The sequence below is a fragment of the Oryx dammah genome, unplaced genomic scaffold (assembly GCF_014754425.2).
Source record: "Oryx dammah isolate SB20612 unplaced genomic scaffold, SCBI_Odam_1.1 HiC_scaffold_15, whole genome shotgun sequence".
NCBI lineage: Eukaryota > Metazoa > Chordata > Mammalia > Artiodactyla > Bovidae > Oryx > Oryx dammah.
In genome coordinates, this window is record NW_024070199.1 from 36,902,546 (window position 1) to 36,920,574 (window position 18,029).

At 44.4% G+C, this 18,029-nt stretch overlaps 1 protein-coding gene across 1 annotated transcript; it reads right to left on the reverse strand.

The window, feature by feature from the left end:
- Positions 1-1,528: 1,528 nt before the first annotated feature.
- Positions 1,529-10,628, reverse strand: LOC120874504 (pregnancy-associated glycoprotein 4-like). Its single transcript, XM_040255932.1, is given in 9 exon segments — positions 1,529-1,678; positions 3,367-3,465; positions 3,553-3,694; positions 5,364-5,480; positions 6,669-6,862; positions 8,030-8,148; positions 8,247-8,364; positions 9,317-9,467; positions 10,528-10,628. Coding segments are annotated over 9 exon segments (1,191 nt in total).
- Positions 10,629-18,029: the final 7,401 nt, after the last annotated feature.

An 18,029-nucleotide genomic window follows, 5' to 3' on the forward strand; every position in this document is an offset into this window, starting at 1 on the left:
TCCAAAACCACAATGTACCTTGACTGCAGCCCGAAATAAAAAGACACTTGCTTCTTTGAAGGAAGAAAGGCTATGAAAACCTGCACAGTATTAAAAATCAGAGACTCACTTTGCTACAGAGGTCTGTAGTGTCAAAGCTATGATATTTCCAGTAATCATGTACAGATGAGCGATGTGGACCATAAGAAAGGGTGAATGCCAAAGAATTGAGCTTTTGATCTGTGGTGCTTGAGAAGATTCTTGAGAGTCCCTTATACAACAAGGAGTCAAACCAGTCAATCTGAAAGGAAATCAACATGTGACGCCTGCTGACTCAGCTGAGGCATCTCCTGAGGGCTTCCAGGTGGAAATCATGGATTCTTCCACTGCAAAAGAGCCTAACCATGGCAGCTCCAAGCAAATACTTTGTAGCTCCATCCCTGGAGGAAGCTCAGAAAGGCTGAAGGCTCTGTGTACCTTGGGTTTCTATTTCATGTATTGTATTCTCCCCAACAGCATTGGAGGCCAAGGAAGGGGCATTCTGGGCCCTGGAGGAGGAGGATCGCTCAAGGATCCACTGGGACTACCACTTACCAGGTAGGACTGGAAAGGACAGAGCAGGCATATGTGGCAGAGAGCTGGTGTGGGAAAAAGGGAGAACCAGCTCTGCATGAAGCACCTCACCCAACATCCCCTGGAGGAGAAGCCCAGTGATAAGTTCATCTGAGATGGGACAAAGAGAGTCTATTTTATTACCCTTTATAATTCCTCTGAATGAGGAGGTGGTGGAGTTTGTGGGTCATCACAAACTCTTTCTTGGCCTAGACCATCTGCCAGTTGCTTTCCTTGGGGCTGCCTCTCCCCAGCTTCAGTCATGTAGTTTGGAGGAAATTAACAATCATGTGTGCTGCTGAGTCAGGATCAAAGACCTTGTGAAGCCAGTCATAAGACCCCATGTCCTTGCCAGGATGGCTGATCTGAGGCTGTACATGTCAACTGAGGTGGGTCATTCAGAGAACACCCTTGAACTCTGATGTCTGCAAACCTTTTTCCTTACTAGGAGATGGCATCAGGATTTAAAACCCTAGGGTAGGTAGCTTGAACTCCCTCACTAGGTATAGAAGCCTTAAGGAAAAATGTTGCCAGGCTAAGACCATCAAAGCAGACCGAAGGGAAATAGCGAGGGTGAAAGAGAATTGATGACTTCTGATTTCTTGGGTCCAGTCACTGAGATCTTTGTATTTGCTCTGATTCTTGTATCCTGGATTCACAGAATCATTTCAATGAGTCTCCCCTTTCCTTGAAGCCAGTTGGAGTAGGGCTCTTCTCAATTTTGATTCAGACTTGGTTCTAGATCCTTCACACCCAGACACGAATAATGGCAACATTTGCTTCAACACCATTAAGAGTGAAACTCTTTATTCTTTACTGAGAATAGGGTGTACAAAACACCAAATACAGTCCACCAGCATCCTGTGCAGGACTGACCAAAGTGTGAGTGAATGTGTTTTAGGAACAGCCTTACTGATTCCTGAACCACTCCAAGCATTTACACTGCTGGTGCCAGGCCAATCCTGTCATATCCTCGATCAAAGACTGAGAAATACAGCCTCAGGAAGACATCACCCAGGACCCAGGACTCTGTAGATGCCCTCACTCTTTTCTCTCTAAAGGCAGTATAGCAGTGGCCTCTGGAATCCTGGGGGAGTCAGAGACACACACCAGTCAGCATGAGCCCTTACTGGTGACTCCTCCCAATATCCAGACCCAGCAAAATTATTTTATTTCCTGTTTTTAGCAAGTATCAAGGGGTTTTCTCAGCAGCAGGGTATATGAGAGTTCATCCAAAACCAAAGAGGGCCAAGACATGAGGTTGCCATGAGGAAGGGTGTGGTGAGTGGAGGACTGGGAGGTTGGGAAACAGAAGAATGTAAAACAGCAAAGTCCTATTGTAGAGCGTCAGGAACTATATTCAGCTTTCAGTGATAAACCACATGGAAAATAATAAGAAAAATATAATTTTTATGTGTATAACTGAGTCATATTGTTGTGCAGGAGAACTTAATGCAACACTGAAGATATGCCACACTTCAATATAATTATTTAGAAAAGAACAAGTGTGTCCATAGTACCCTTCACTCCCTGTTTATTTCCTTCGGACTCCTGCCCCTTGTTTTCTCTGCAGAGAATGCTGGTTCTCCTCCTGAATCCCCACAATCTGTCCTTTATTTTTTAAAAAGCTTTATTTTTCATTGGAATATAGCTGATTAACAATATTCTGAGTTTCAGGTGGACAGTAGAGGGACTCAACTGAATGTATCCAGGTATCCTGGCCCCAAAGACACCCCTCCCATCCAGGCTGTTATAACTGAGTGGAGTTCCTTGTGCTACAAAGTAACTCAATGTAGGTTATCCATCTGAAATAGAGCAGTGCCCAGAACACATACTTGAACACTTAACTCAGGGACTCTAAGAAGCATCCTTCAGCCCACACTCATCCTCTTTGGCCACTTCAGGCTTGGGTGGGAAAGGTACTCTGGTTCCCCATCCCCAATGGTCAGTCCATAGCCCTCATCAGCCCTAGTAAGTCCCCAGTGCCTTAGTGCAGACCACCTTGAGATGACATTTGCATAAAATCCAGTGCACTTTTGCCTAGAACCAAGCAACCCTCCATATGGCTCAATGAGTTTGTCATTTTAGAATTCCTGAAATTCCCTCTCTTCCTCAAAGCCTTCTTTGAGCCCATCAGCCTGTTCTGAACTCTTGCAGGGAGCTGACATGAAGTCTTCACCCTGTGCTAGGGCTGAGCAGTCACTGTGCACCCTTTATACACCTTATTTTACAACCTCCCCACTGAGGGGTCGGGTATCCCAACTGACAAAGGAGGCACCTATTCAGAGAAAGGGGAAGATGCAAGTGAGGACTAGGCTGACCATGTAATTTACCATTCAAACCAGAAAAGTCTTGAGAAGTTAAGGCAGACTGTTAACTTATGCTGGGAATTCACACTTGGACTGTCCCCAGCCATTCTCCTTGTAACATGGCCTATTTCAGGGACTGCTACAGCTGAATTTCATGTTCATGCACCTAAGGGTTCAGATTGAATTGAAGCTCTTTGAGGACTGAGGACCTTAGTGTTCCCCACTCCCTGATTTGCACCATGCCATATGGTGTGGTATCTCCACGTTTATTTCATGAAAATCAGTGTCCCACACAGCACTTACTCTCAAGTGATTGGTTTTGTGGCAGGCACTGGCCCAGCCACAGGGCTCGGCAGCATCTGCAATGGTGTGACATGGCCTCCAGAGGGTGCCCTCCTCCCAGCAGCAGCCCAAGTGTTCCTGCAAGCTCCACTTTGAGAACCAAACCTCAGTATTGCCCCCTCACCTTGAGGATGTAAGCTTGAGTTGGCACTGGGTAGTTGATGCCATTGACGGTAAAGATAATAGAGGGCAGAGTATTGACCGCAGAACATGAAATGTAGTGCTGTTAGAGAGAGAGGGTGAGAGGTTGAGTATGGAGATCCCTGTTGTGTGTGTAGACTGGGAGTGACCCTGGGGCATGACCCTTCACCTTGACACCTCGTGGCTTGGCGCCAATGAGCTTTTGTATGTTATGGACCAGTCTTCCTGGGCCATGGATAAGTGATGCCCCAGTGTCCGCAAGGGCATCACAGCCATCAGAACAAGCAATAACCTCTCTTCTCATGGAGATGCTGAGAGACAATAGAAGAAAGCGGGCATCAAGGTCACTCTGAGTCTCCCCAGAGGTGCCCCCTTCCCGACTGTCTCCTAAACAGCCCTTCATCTCTTGCCCTCTTTTCCTTTCCTGTTGACACAGCACCTTTCCTGACATCCTCAAATGCAGGACTTGAATACACCAGGATCTTTTGTACCTTGACAGAAACTGGTCTTCCTTCCTAGAAGACTCCACTCCTCTTTGACTAGCATATTTCTTCTCATCTTCCAGATTCTAGCTTAACTGTATTGTTTTCGGGAATTCTTTCCCCTGGTGTTTATCAGTCTCTTGTCTTGATCACTCTCTGTAGACCCTTACTCATGACTGCTGCTGCTGCTGCTAACTCACTTCAGTCGTGCCCAACTCTGTCAGAACTCATAGAGACCATCCCACCTGGCTCTGCTGTCCCTGGGATTTTCCAGGCAAAGTACTTTAGTGGGTTTCCATTGCCTTCTCCTTCTCATGTCTAGCATGTACCAAAGTCACAATTCACTATCTGGGCGAGACTCTTCATGTACATCTGCCTTCTTAGATGTGAGGATGAGTTTTATTCTCCTTGCCTTCCTAAAGTGCCTGGCACACAGTGGATGCCCAATGCTTCTCTGTTCAATGAGTGAATGAAGACTGAGAAAACAATAAGAAACCTCCAGAGAGCTGTATCTGATGGGGAACAAATAATGGGTCGCACACAGAGTGAAGATGGAGATTCGCAGGGGCAGCAGATTCTCATAGCAGGGGGAGAGAGGGGCTCCTCTGGGAGACAGTATCTCCCAGCACTGCTCCTACAACCAGCTCAGACCCTGAGACCCTGGCCAGGAAATACATGACTAGCCCACAGAAACGCCAAAGGATAGGTCAGCTTTTGTCTGAGGGTATCACACAGAATCCTATCAATTATGCCTCTTGTCCTCAGGTCACTCAAGAATCCCACCTTCCTGATTCTCTGTTATAGCCACTGCCCCATTGTGTGCCCATAAACATGGGGTGCCTTTTTTATTAGTGCTTTCAGGTATTAAGACTGCAGCCAACCTCTCTCCACTGCTGGGTAGCTGCTCCCTAAGAATGCCAGTTTTCTCCATTTTCTCAGGACTGTCCCTTTTTTTTAACTGACATTTATCTGTACTGAGAACTTCCTATGTCCTAGGTAGCCCTGGACAGTTGGTCATCTTATCATAACTCTGTCCAAGCTGGTGAAATTCTCCATGATCCTCTGTTCACCACACTGTAGAGTCCTCTAACCATGTTCCCCACCTCAAAGGGCAGGGGTGTAGCCCTCTACCAGCTGCACAGACCTCTCTGGACCCTTTTAGGACCCTGGTAGAGGCTTGCTCAGAAGGCCTGGGGATTATGAACCCATGGGTTGTTTGTGTATCTATGTGCTTGTGTGTTTGTTTGTGTGTTTGTATGTGTCTCTGTGAGTGCTTGTGTGTCTCTGACTAGCTATGCATGTTTTTATGTGTCTCTGTGTAGGTTTATATGTGTCTGCTTGTAAGTTTCCAAGTGTCTGTGTGTCTGTGTGTGTCGTTGTGGGTGGTGTATATGTCTGGGTGACTGTGTATCTGAGAATGTACTTGTATGTGTCTGCCTGTGTCCACGTACAGTAGTGGGAGCATCACTTGGGCTGACCCTCAGAGGGAGAGGCTTACCGGTCTACGTGTATAGTCCAGTCACCTGCTTTGACCAGTGGTACCCAGTTGAGCTCTCCCTTGTAATAGCAGTGGTCCACCCCACCAAACATCACCACACTGCCCTCCTGCTCGTCTCTGTAGAGAGAAGTGAGGGTGGGATCCTTGGAGGACAGTAACAACAGCACTGTCTGAGAGCTATGCTGGTCCAACCATCAATGCCTTAATGAGGTCCCCATGTATAGATGCAGAAATCGAGTCCAGGAGAGATAGAGATCCAGAGTGAGGTCTGTTACTGTCTCATGAGTGGCACAGAGGAGGTTAGAAGCTGAATCACTTGTCTGAGCTCCAACCACTATGTCTTCTGAAGAGGCCCTGGACCTTCAGCGACCTGAGTGCTCAGACACTCTCAGAGGACATGGTGCTGAAGTGTCTTGACTTTCCCCGTGTCCCCCTTGTCATTTTTCAGGAAAATCAAGGCCTGGGAGTTCTAAGGGTGTGGGTTCAGGTCACCCAGAGTTGACTCCATTGGCCTGTGACCTCCACTGTCCAAAGGGCCTCACACTCAGAAGGGACCCCACCTCTGCTCTCCCTGTCTTGAAATGCCTAATATTTCTTGAACGAGGGGTTCCACACTTCTGTGTCCCACACTTGCATTTCTCACTGGCTCCACAAATTGGGTAGCTGGTCCTAGGCTCTCTTTTAAAAGCTAATGAGGAAGGAAAGATATCCACCATCCTTCTCCTTCCTTCCTTATCAAATTCATAAGCAAATCATAATGCTTTTTCCTCCAAATTGTTTCCTGTTGCCTTCCTTTTGTCTCCCTCATGACTTAACCCCTAGACCAAGTTACTGGTCTTCAGCCCAGGAGTAGGGTTGTGTTCCAATAAAATTTTATTTATAAAAGCCAGTTGTGAAACCAGGGAGGGCCCTGGCGCCATACTTATCCTCGGTTATATTACTGTCTGCTGCTAAGTCGCTTCAGTCGTGTCTGACTCTGCGATCCCATATACGGCGGCTCACCAGGCTCCCCCGGCCCTGGGATTCTCCAGGCAAGAACACTGGAGTGGGTTGCCATTTCCTTCTCCAATGCATGAAAGTGAAAAGTGAAAGTGAAGTCGCTCAGTCGTGTCTGACTAGTAGCGACCCCATGGACTGCAGCCCACTGGGCTCCTCTGTCCATGGGATTTTCCAGGCAAGCGTACTGGAGTGGGGGTGCCATTGCCTTCTCCTGGATACTTCTTTATTAAGTGTTCTATAGTTTTTGTGCAACTGAAAGCATCTTACAGCTAATTTGGAGAAAGAATTTGTCCATCTCAGACTTACTTGCTCAAGTAGAAGGCAAAAACAGGCTCAGAAATGGCACCTTGATTTTTCAGCTTGTCAAAGATGGGGATTGGTCTAGAGCAGGATTGTTTGGGGTAGTTGAAGCCCAAGATGACATCAAATCTTCTGCCCTGAAACCCGTATTCTGTCATGCTTAGTCCAAATGGCTGGTCAGTACTTACAAGGTCCCCAATCTGTGGGAGAGAAGAGTGTTCCCACTTACAGATACGTGAAGTGGGGGCTAGGACTGGGTTGGGGTACATTGCCATTAGATCCTTAGAGAAGAATTGAGGCTGGGCTCTGTCTTTGGTTGCCCACAGATGCTAAGAGCAAGGTGGAAGGGGAATTTTACAACATCTGCCCCTCTGAAAAGCACCAACTGAGTGAGTCAAATTTGCCTCGTGGCTTCTGTCCAGGTGGGGCAACCAAGAGTCAGACCAGGTCCCATTGGTGCCACCTTATTGACAAAACAATCGAGAGCAAGATAGCCTTCTCTTTGGCATCACTGTGACCTAATGACAGGAATCGACTGCATTCTCTGTAAGGTACTGTGGATTCTGCATCTGTCCAGGAAGACAGAAGCCAAAAACACAATCTTGCTTGCAGGGTTCTATGAAATTACTGCCTGGGGAATTCACTTTTGGGGATATGTGTATATTTCTGTGAGTGTGTATGAGAGAGAAACAGAGAGAGGGGAACTACTCAAGTATTTTGGGGGAGGCAAGCCATAGATTTATTAGACTCTCAAGGGTCCTCTAGAGTGAGAACTCATTTATCAGGTCCCTTGGCTTGTCAGGCCTTCAGTTTCCCACTCTGGATAGCTGAAGGCCTTGACTGCCCCCAAGGTCCCCAGATCAGTTTTATCCTGTCCCCAAACACCCCACAGCAACTTCAGTCCTGAAAAGCCAGCCTAACTCCACCTTTTATCACATGTGTGCTCTCAGCAAGGCCCTTGCTGTCTGGACCTTAGTTTCCTCATATGTCTCATGAGCTAATCAGATAACTGCTTTGAAGAGTTGTTGCAGAATTAAACCATTTAATACCGGAAAGTGGTGGGAACAGTCTGTTAATATAAAAGTGGGTGCTTTTATCCCTTCTCGCTCTGAGCGCAATGAACCTTAAACTGCTCATGGGCAGAGGAGCTGCAAGTACACACCTCAAGCCACATTCTGAGTTAGCTAATCTGTTTGCTCGTGAGACACCATGGGCACTGCCACCCCAGAGACATGATCCTGTGGATAAGATGGCCAATATCTATGGGAGTTAGGCTAGGAAGAGTCCTGCCAGATCGTCCTGCATCTGTTTTGCAAGCAGTGGTCGCCTCATATCCAGTCCTGACTCAGCATTTGTTACACTGTTACCCGAACTGTGTCATGAGCAACAACTCCTTTCATTCTCCCAGCTCCATAGTTGATCCAGAACGTCTTATTGGTAGGCCGGAAGGTGGAAGACTGATGATGCCTGAACCTAACGTGTGTAGCTGCAGACACAAGAGATGAGTGTCATCAGGTGCCAAGGGTGAAAACAGAGTGGCAGGGCAATTGAAAGATCATCCGGGTACGGGATGTCTGTACTCACAACAGGTTGAGCTGTTGCAAAAGACAGAAGGCACCCATAAAACAAATGAGCCTGTGTCAAAGATAACCTGGAATTCCTGAGGGGGTGTTCCAATGGTGATGTTACCCACGTAGAATGTCTACATGGAGAAGGAGTGAGTGGGTTAGTGCAGATTGGCTACCCTCTACTCCCACACTGATGCCTCCCTCTGAGTGTCATATATCTCTTGAGACCACTTTCTAACCACCGTTCAGTTCACAGACTTTGGTCACAGAGGTATCTGCATTTGATATATTTTTCCTGTGCTACATTGTATGCAAGATATTGAACAGGCGTTGAAGTGGTATCTCCTGCATGGGGAGCCTAGAGGCATAACCACTGGGAATCTAGCACCACTGGATACCCAGGGAAGTCCTGGTGCCTTCATTTGAGAAGCTCTGTAGTCTCTTCAAACCAAGCCTTAGCACCCCCTTCTCCAGGAGGTCCCTCTTGAATAACTCCAGCCACTCCCTCTAAACTCAGACCACATCCAATCAACACCTTTCATTTGATATGTAATTACTCCTTGCCTATCTCTCAGGCTGGCATGGGCATTTATGAAGACAAATTAAGCCCTTTTCTAATCTAAAAACAGTAAGCACTGTGTTGGATTCTTATGGCCATACATGGAATACAGGTTCAGTAACTTTCCTGCTGTTGTTCTTGCATCTGTGGAAACTGAATTCCTCTACCTGGGGATTCACAATTGCTTTGCATTTTTTTCTACTTTTTGATCAGTGATAGTTCACTCTTCATGTGTAACTGAGGTGTTCACTTAGTTCAGAAGGAACAATCACTCTCAAACTAATGACACATGTTTGACACAGAAATGGATATTTACCTGCCACCTGGTAATGGCCAGGCCCAGTCACAAAGACCAACAGTTGAGGATGAGAATGCCTTCTCCTCTGGGTCAGGTCCCTGTTTTCCAGTGTCTAAGCCTCCTGCAGAAACCCCAACCCTAACATCCCACCTGGCACCTCCAGATGAGCCCCATGCTAAGCTAGAGCACCAGGGAGTACGGTGGAGCACCATCCTCCCCAAATACTCACATCTCTGATGTTTCTCAGTGGGTGAATAGTTAGATTTGAACCACGAAAAGAAATCTGGGGCAGTCTGTAAGGATGCTCCTTCAAGACTTCGTTCAGCATGTTTTTTCCACTGAGGGTTTTTCTCATGGTCTTCACTCTCCTTAGAGGTATTCTTTCACCGAGCATTTGACAAAAAAAACAAAGATGATGCTACAATTTACTGTCAGTGTTAAGGTATAACTGTCATTGTAATGGCCCTGTGTGTTTTCTAATCATTTTTATGAGGCACACTATTATCAGAATTTTGTGCATATACCATGGCAAAGACGTAGATTTGAATACAGTTTCTTTTCTGCCATCTTTGGTTAGCCATATGACCATGTGGTATCTCAATGTCTCCTTTGGTAAAATGGTGGAATGTAACAGTACAAACCCTCCAAATAGGATACCCTGGGGATAAGTGAAGTGATGGATATAAGGAACCTGATAAATAGGAAGTCTCAACAATGAAAGCCATTAGCATTGCTGTTGCCATCCCACTCATTCCTTCTCAAAGAACCTCAAGGAAGGAGGTAGAAGAGGGACTCTTATTCTATTTACAAGGGAGAAATTTGAAATGCAGGAGGTTTCTGAGTTGACTGTGGTCACACTGCTTGTCAGATATAAGACAGTTTATCTTTCTCCATGTTGAAAGAGAAGAGTCGAAAGAAGAATCCAAGATATAGGGAACAAGTAAGGGAAATTCAGAGGTTTGAGAAGGAAGGACGAGTCAAATGAAAAAATTAAAAGCAAACAACACAAAGAGAAATACACTCCCAGTGACTTCCAAAGAGATGGAGAGATAAATGACAGTGATACAGAGATGCAGACATGGGCATATACACATTGAAATAGGGAAAAAAGAGGACATGTTTAACAAAATGTAGAAAAGTGCTATTCCACATGGCCACATCAACATCTGCATAGACTCTGCACTGAACAGTTGCAAGGAGTTGCATTTTTAACAGGTCATGACATGACTGGACCCCAAGTGTTGTGCAACCCAAATCTGTACCGAGACTTTGGGATCCACAGTTCCTATAGCAAGTTACTTATTGATAAGTCAGAGTTGAACTTTAAGACTGTTACAGTAATGTTCCTTTCCCTTCTAAACCTGATGGTTGGAAGAATAATCAGATGAAAAGAAAAATCAGAGAAAGGAATATGATGTGGCTTACAGTCCCCATACTTACTTGACTATGCACTCTGTGAAGGCTGTTAGCCCGAGGAGCACAAGCCACTTCATGCTTCTTTTCTGGCTCCAAGTACTCAGGGAAGTTTAGGTTCTTAGCATGTAGTGGTGACCAGGAGCCCCTAGTTATATATGCTCTGACCTACCCTAGTTTTCCCCTTCAGGCCACTAAAAGATCTGAAGAAAAACACAAAGGTCTCGATAAAATCTTTACCTTCATCAGTGTCCTTGACGAATGGACTTTGAAGCTTTTCAGAATACAAAGAATTGAGCTGTAATCTCTTCCTTGAATCTTGGCTGGAAAATCAAGCTGATCTGCATGGACATCTAAGAGGATGGAAAACCTTGCCTACTTGGAGAAAAACCTGCTAACAACATCATGAACATGGATATTAGGGGCCATGCTCCACAGGTGTGGTTTCATGTCATTTTCCTCGCTACTTCGTGAAATATGCATTACTGACTTCGTGAGACTTTGCATTACTGATTTCACATTTCTCTTCATTGCCGAGGACATTGCTAGGATGATAAGTTTTCAAATGGCAAAGTGAAGACTTCAGGGACAGCCCAGGGACATACAACTGGGTTTAGGTAGTGGGTCTAATGGCAGACATCAGGGGCACCTATCATGCCAGGCTGCATCAAAGATTTAGGGCAGAGCAGTACTTCAGTTGTATGGTTTCAGTATTGGAAGAAATGTCATATGCATACACAAGATATTTTATATCATCCATCAACTGTACAAGGAAGAACAGTGTGCTAGGTTCTGAGTTAAAGGCTTCAGAGTCAAAGTTGATCAAGACAAAAGTAGTCTTTATCTTAAGAGAGCTAGAAGTCTAGTTTTCACAAACTCATGGCCCCAGGAGGCAGGAAATATGATACTAGGACTAGGTGGCCATGTTGGAATCTGGGCAGCACAGGCCTTACTTCTGGGAGCAGACTTTCCTCCACTTCACCCGTGATGGAAAACAGGCCAGTTAGCCATGTTTTCAAGAAAATCAGAAGTTTGGATATTCATGTACAATATACTGATTTTAATGTTAGCAACTAATTTTATTTTCCCCCCAAAAAAAGCGGGGGGGGGGGTGCGAGGGGGACAAAATCTCCACAACAATGTGCTGGATTCAGCCTTCAGTCTCTGCAGTTTTTTGTCTCTGCCCTAGAGTTGGGAGTGCAGTGGGAACAGAGAGCAATTGAATTCAGGTTGGTTGGTTTTAAAAGAGACTGTATGCATACTAAACATGCTGACTCATTGGAAAAGACCCTGATATTAGGAAAGATTGAAGGCAAGAGGAGAAGCAGAAAACAGAGGATAAGATGGTTGGATAGCATCACCAAATCGATAGACATGAGCTTGAGAAAGATCCGAGAGTTGGTGATGGATAGAGAAGCCTGGCCCGTTGCAGTCTATGGCGTTGCAAAGAGATGGACACAGCTGAAGGACTGATCTGAACTGAAAAAATTGAGAACAAAGACTAATAAATCTAATTGCATCAAGTTGTTGACCAGCTACCTATAACAACACATTACTTAAGTGGCTTTAAAATTCAGACTTATGACTCCACATTCAGAGTGGAATATCTTCTAAGGAAAAACAAAACTCCTGCCCATCAAAACAAAACCAAAGAAAACCAAAAGAAAAAAAAAAGGAAAGAAGTCTGACAATATATTCAACAACTTCAGTTCAGTTCAGTTGCTCAGTCGTGTTCAACTCTTTGTGAGTCCTTGAACGGCAGCACACAAGGCCTCCTTGTCCATCACCAACCCGGAGTCCACACATATTCATGTCCCTTGAGTTGGTGATGCCATCCAACCATCTCATCCTTTGTCATCCCCTTCTCCTCCTGCCTTCAATCTTTCACAACATCAGGGCCTTTTCAAATGAGTCAGCTCTTTGCATCAGGTGGCCAAGTATTGGAGTTTCAGCTTCAGCATCAGTCCTTCCCGTGAATATTCAGGACTGATTTCCTTTAGGATGGACTGGTTGCATCTCCTTGCAGTCCAAGGGACACTCAAGATTCTTCCCCATGACCACCTTTCAAAAGTCCAGTTCTAACTGCTGCTTCCCGACTTGCATACAAGTTTCTCAAGAGGCAATTCAGGTGGTCTTGTATGCCCATCTCTTTCAGAATTTTCCACATTTTATTGTGATCCACACAGTCAAAGGCTTTCGCATAGTCAGTAGACAGAAGTAGGTGCTTTTCTGGACTTTCCTGCTTTTTTGATAGTCCATCAGATGCTGGCAACACGATCTCTGGTTCCTCTGCCTTTTCTACAACTAGCTTGATCATCTGGAAGTTCGTGATTCACGTATTGCTGAAGCCTGGCTTGGAGAATTTTTAGCATTACTTTACTAATGTGTGAGATGAGTGTCATTGTGTGGTAGTTTCTTGTTGTCACTGCCTTTCTTTGGGATTGCAATGAAAATTGACCTTGTCCAGTCCTGTGGCCACTGCTGCTTTTTCCAAATTTGCTAGCATATTGAGTGCAACATTTTCACAGCATCATCTTTTAGGATTTGAAATAGCTCAACTGGAATTCCATCACCTCCACTAGCTTTGTTCATAGTGTTGCTTCCTAAGGCCCATTGGCTTCACATTCTAGGATGTCTGGCTCTAGGTGATTGATAACACCATCGTGATTATCTGGGTCGTGAAGATCTTTTCTGTACAGTTCCTCTGTGTATTCTTGCCACCTTTTCTTAAAATCTTCTGCTTCTGTTAGGTCCATACCATTTCTGTCCTTTATTGAGCTCCTCTTTGCATGACATATTCCCTTGGTATCTCTACTTTTCTTGAAGTGATCTCTAGGCTTTCCCATTCTTTTGTTTTCCTCTATTTCTTTGCATTGATTGCTGAGGAAGACTTTCTTATCTCTCCTTGCTATTCTTCAGAACTCTGCATTCAAGTGGGTAAATCTTTGCTTTTCTCCTTTGGTTTTTGCTTCCCTTCTTTTCACAGCTATCTGTAAGGCCTCCTCAGACAGCCATTTGGCTTTTTTGGATTTCTTTTCCTTCGGGATAGTCTTGATTCCTGTCTCCTGTACAATGTCATGAACCTCTGTCCATAGTTCATCAGGCACTCTGTCTATCAGATTTAGTTCCTTAAATCTATTTCTCACTTCCTCTGTATAGTCATAAGGGATTTGATTTAGGTCATACCTGAATGGTCTAGTGCTTTTCTCCACTGTCTTCAATTTCAGTCAGAATTTTCCAATAAGGAGTTCATGATCTGAGCCACCATCAGCTCCCAGTCTTGTTTTTGCTGACTGTATAGAGCTTCTCCATCTTTGGCTGCAAAAAATATAATCAATCTGATTTTGGTGCCGACCATCTAGTGATGTCCATGTGTAGAGTCTTCTCTTGTGTTGTTGGAAGAGGGTATTTGCTATGACCAGTGCGTTCTCTTGGCAGAATGCCTTTGCCCTGTTTCATTCTGTACTCCAAGGCCAAATTTGCATGTTACTCCTGGTGTTTCTTGACTCCTACTATTGTGTTCCAGTCCCCTACAATGAGAATGATACCTTTTTTGGCTGTTAGTTCTAGAAGGTCTTGTAGGTCTTCATAGAACTATTCAGCTTCAGCTTCTTCAGCCTTACTGGTGGTGGCCTAGACTTGGATTACCGTGGTATTGGATGGCTCGCCTTGGAAACGCACAGAGATCATACTGTCATTTTTGAGACTGCATTTTAGACTCTTTTGTTGACTATAATGTCTACTCCATTACTTCTAAGGAATTCCTGCCCACAGTAGTAGATATAATGGTCATCTGAGTTAAATTCACCCATTCCAGTCCATCTTAGTTTGCTGATTCCTAGAATGTCTATGTTCACTCTTGTCATCTCCTGTTTGACCACTTCCAATTTGCCTTGATTCATGGACATAACAATCCAGATTCCTATGCAATATTGCTCTCTGCAGCATCGAATCTTGCTTCTATCACCAGGCCCACCCACAGATGGGTGTTGTCTTTGCTTTGGTTCCATCTCTTCATTCTTTCTGGAGTAATTTCTCCACTGATCTCCAGTAGCATATTGGGCACCTACCGACCTGGGGAGTTCATCTTTCAGTGTCCTATCTTTTTGCCTTATCATAGTGCTCATGGGATTCTCAAGGCAAGAACACTGAAGTGGTTTGCCATTCCCTTCTCCAGTGGACCACATTCTGTCAGACCTCTCCACCATGACCCATCCGCCTAGGGTGGTCCCACATGGCATGGCTTAGTTTCATTGAGTTAGACAAGGCTGTGGTCTGTGTGACAGTTTGGCTAGCTGTCTGTGAATGTGGTTTCAGTCTGTCTGCCCTCTGATGCCCTCTCTCAGTGTCTACCATCTTACTTGGGTTTCTCTTACCTTGGATGTGAGGTATCACTTCACCACTCTCCAGCAAAGCACAGCTGCTGCTCCTTACTTGGAAGTAGGGTAGCTCCTCTTGGTTGATGCCTCTGATTTGGACGTGGGGTAATTCCTTTCCGCCATGCTTCTACGCTGCCTTTGTAGCCGTCATGAACATGCACTGCCATCGCAGCTGAGGTGAGCAAAAATCAACAACTTATTGTTCCTTATATTGTTTCTGTTATTGTGACAGAATCGTATGTATGTTATCAGGTAAAAGCAAGATGATAATTAAAACTAATGTTTTGAAGTAAGCCTTTCAGTGGCTAGAAAAAGAGGTTCACACATAACAGTAAAAATTAAAAATAAATAAATAAATTAAAAAAAAATAAAATAAAATAAAATAAAAAATAGAAAAAAAAAAAAAAGAAAGAAATTTAATTCAAACCCTGCTGTCTTAAATCTTGAACTGAAAGCATAAGTTGGTACCAACTAATTGTATTCCTTTTTATTTTAATTTTAATAAAAATGTGTACTTCCTCCTCCAACCACTGTAAAGCCTAGAAGCAGTGAGAACTTGATGACTGTGCCTATTCTGAGATCTAACATGTAGTTTCTAAATACATTTCCCATTAGACGATGTTAAAGAGATGGCTGATTTCAGGACTGGGTAAAGAAATGCACGAAATAATCTTGGGAATTATGAAGGACCAGAAAACTGAGGGACTTCAAAGACCAGTGGGGACTGGACAGAATGTTTAGGAATCCAAATGAAAAGGCCAAATATCTACCAGTTTGCTGGGCAGAATGATGTTTCTGCTTCTCAACACACTGTTTATCTTTCTCATAGCTTTCCTGCCAAGAAGCTAATGTCTTCTCATTTCATGGCCACGGGCACCATTTACAGTGGTTTTATAAGCTAAGATGAAGAAATCTGTCATTGCTTCCTCCTTTTTCCTTCTATTTGCCATGAAGGATGGGTCTGGATCCCATGATCTTAGGTTTTTAATATTTAAATTTAAGCTGGCCAAATGTGTCCCAGTGTTAATAGGCAACATCTAATTTGTCACTGTGATAGACTGCTAGGACACCAACTCACCATTCTGAGCACTGAGAAAGGAAAATAATCATCAATATTTAAGCTTTTTTTTTTTTTCTATTAAGCATAGGTTCAGTTCAGTTCAGTCACACAGTCGTGTCCGACTCTTTGCAACCCCATGAATCGCAGTATGCCAGGGATCCCTGTCCATCACCAACTCCTGGAGTTCACTCAGACTCACGTCCATCGAGTAAGTGATGCTATCCAGCTATCTCATTCTCTCATCCATAAACATAGGTTATGTAACTACAAACAGTTCCAGGAAAACAAGCTAGACTCTCCCTTCTGGGGGTGATGAGAGAGTGACGGGGAGCAGCTATAATACAGATGAAGCCTCACTCACTGGCCTGAAGCTCACCTCCTTCTGTGGAGGTCTGGTTCCTAATAGACCAAGACTGGTACTGGTTCTGACCCACTGTGCTGGTACTGTGGACCCCTGCTCTAAAACCAATAGTGGGTCATTCTGTAAGACAAGCCACCTTGCTTCCTCCCTGATTCTGAACAAATAAATGGCATTAAAATTGGGAGAAGAACAGTTATTTAGTCCTAAAGGAGAACAACCAAGTGCAACATACGACTACATTCTTTCAATAAACTCTGAAAAGACATCTGCTTTTTGAGCATCAGGGAAATTTGCACATGGACTGGAAATAAAATGTTCATTTTTTTTGGGAAAAAGGAGCATTTTTTCATATCCTATCATTATACTACAAATACTCATTATGTAGATTTGGTGAAATGTTCATCTTGTCCCTAAAATACTTCAGGGAAAATGAATAAGCACTAAAACAGAGAGAATGAAACGATGGTCGGTCTTAATGTAAAAACAGATAGCTGCTATGCTATGTATAGCTGCTATGGATTGAATTGTGTCCACCCTTGACTCCCAATGTGATGGTATTAGGAAGTAGGGCCTTTGGGAGGTACCCAGGTTGACATGGGGCTTTGATGGTGGTCCCTCATGATGGGATTAGCCTCTCCTTCTTTTTCTCTCTTATTCTCCCTCTTCTTCCTTCCCTTCAACCACCACATGTGAGAAGATAGCAAGAAGAGAAAGACTGATGCTACTTAAGAATGTCTTCGCAGGGAACTCAATTGGCCACCACCTTGATGTTGCATAGTCTCCAGTCTATGACAACCTGTGGGACTAAGAGGTTAGTTTTGTAGTTATTGATGCTGAATGATGAAATATAGGGTTCATGACACTCTTCTTTCTTATATTTGTTTTGTTTGAAATTTTTTGCAGTAAGAGGTTTATGGAAAGTCCATTTTGAAGGTTCTGTCTAAGTGATACCCTTAGGAGCCCAAGAAGATTTAGGCAGGTCCCAAATGAATGAGTGGTTGGAGGACCACACATGCTCCTTACTCCAACTCATCTCTTGTCATCTGAAAACTGTCCCCCACAGCTGACATCTTTAACACCCCTATCCCCAATCTGCATCTCCATTCCTCTCCTAAGCTCAGTCTTCTAGCTGGAGATGTTGATGACTCAGGACAGGGTCTGGAAGCAGAAGGAATGTGGACATTTTTAGGAAGAATGAACTGGAAAGACCTGTCTTGATTTTCCCTCCTTTTGTGCGATCTGCAGGTGAGGGATTGGGCCTGGGTAGGGAGGGAGCCACAAGTGGTACTGCCTAAATATCTACAAGTGAAGGGCAGAGGAATTCAGAACCCAATAACCAGGAGGTGGACAGCGTGCACACGACCCAGGAGGGAAGGAAGAAGCACTGGGAAAAGGATAGTGCCTACCTGAGGGCCAGACCTTCTTAAGTCTTCCTGTTAAACTTGGAGGTCACGTTATTCCTGCTGGAATTCCTTCTCCAGATGTGGAGGGGAGAGAGCTGTACTCACTCCTAATGAGTCAAAGGGAGAGGAACAACGTCCCCCAGAGGCCCTTTGATTCCACTCTAACTGTAAGTATCATCCCAAGCCAGAGACCGAATGGTCATCTTTTGGATGACCTACTTTAAAAAATATTTAAAATACCTCAAAATTTGTCTAAGAGTCCTGGAGTATCTAGTTCCCATAGTTTTTTTGGAGAGATGATTCATCGACCTAATTTGGGTTTCTGC